The sequence below is a fragment of the Seriola lalandi genome, unplaced genomic scaffold (assembly GCF_002814215.2).
Source record: "Seriola lalandi dorsalis isolate HSWRI2012SDOR001 ecotype SW California unplaced genomic scaffold, Sedor1 jcf7180002053489, whole genome shotgun sequence".
Taxonomy (NCBI): domain Eukaryota; kingdom Metazoa; phylum Chordata; class Actinopteri; order Carangiformes; family Carangidae; genus Seriola; species Seriola lalandi.
In genome coordinates, this window is record NW_019524042.1 from 1,649 (window position 1) to 2,447 (window position 799).

At 46.1% G+C, this 799-nt stretch overlaps 1 protein-coding gene across 1 annotated transcript in view; it reads right to left on the reverse strand.

The window, feature by feature from the left end:
• The window catches only part of LOC111651191 (actin-related protein 8-like), a gene marked incomplete at its 3' end in the record, with an annotated part of 3,434 nt that overhangs the window by 1,452 nt on the left and 1,183 nt on the right, over nucleotides 1–799 (reverse strand). The window contains exons 2-4 of the mRNA XM_023401147.1: nucleotides 657–767; nucleotides 339–443; nucleotides 58–231 (exon numbers count right to left, since the gene is read on the reverse strand). Of these exons, the coding sequence (XP_023256915.1) occupies nucleotides 58–231; nucleotides 339–443; nucleotides 657–767 (390 nt within the window). The remainder of the gene's footprint in view (nucleotides 1–57; nucleotides 232–338; nucleotides 444–656; nucleotides 768–799) is intronic.

Consider the following 799-nt stretch of genomic DNA (forward strand, 5'->3'; position numbering starts at 1 on the left):
TCTCTCTCTCTCTCTCTCTCTCTCTCTGATATGAGGAGGGGAAGAAGTTTCTCCTACCTTTAAATCTTTGAGGGGGATCTCAAGATGCTTTTGAATGACGTGGCTCCAAATGGTCTCAAGGTCAGCCATGATGGCAGTCAGTGAGCCCCCAGGACCGGGGTGCACATTGAGCTGACCTCTGACTACAGGCCAGTGGATGTTGTAAGAGTCTGATGGATTCACATACAGAGCCTGCATAGTGCCAATATGGAAAAGTGAGTGAGGAGAGAGAGAAGAAAAGTGGATACATTTCATTTGTAATAAAGGAGAAAGAGACTCATTCAGACATATGCACTGACCTCCTCTCCCACCAGATGAGGAGGATGGTGGGCTGTGTTGGTCCACTTCACTCTGGAGCTGCTGTCTAGTACTGCTGGACGGATCTGACAGTTATATGCTCTGGCCTGCACACAAACACATAGATTCAAGTGTTTGAAGATGCGAGCATGTACCACAAAAGCAACAGAATCCACATTAGGTGCTGATGTAAACACTTGACTAATTGTCTAAACTTTAAATCCCCATCATTCACTGTAGCACCTTTCATACAGGAGTGAATATTTCAGTATTACATGTGTATGTATGAGCAACAATTCTCTTTTTCATGATACACACACCTGGTCAGCAGAGACAGGAGTCCGCCGCACGCCGTTGGACATCTTCTTGGACCAGATGGCCTGGTCGACCATCTTAAGGCCATTCTGCCTCTGCTCTTTACTCTCTGGTTTCTGAGAGATAGCATAAGGAGAGAATGAGGGAA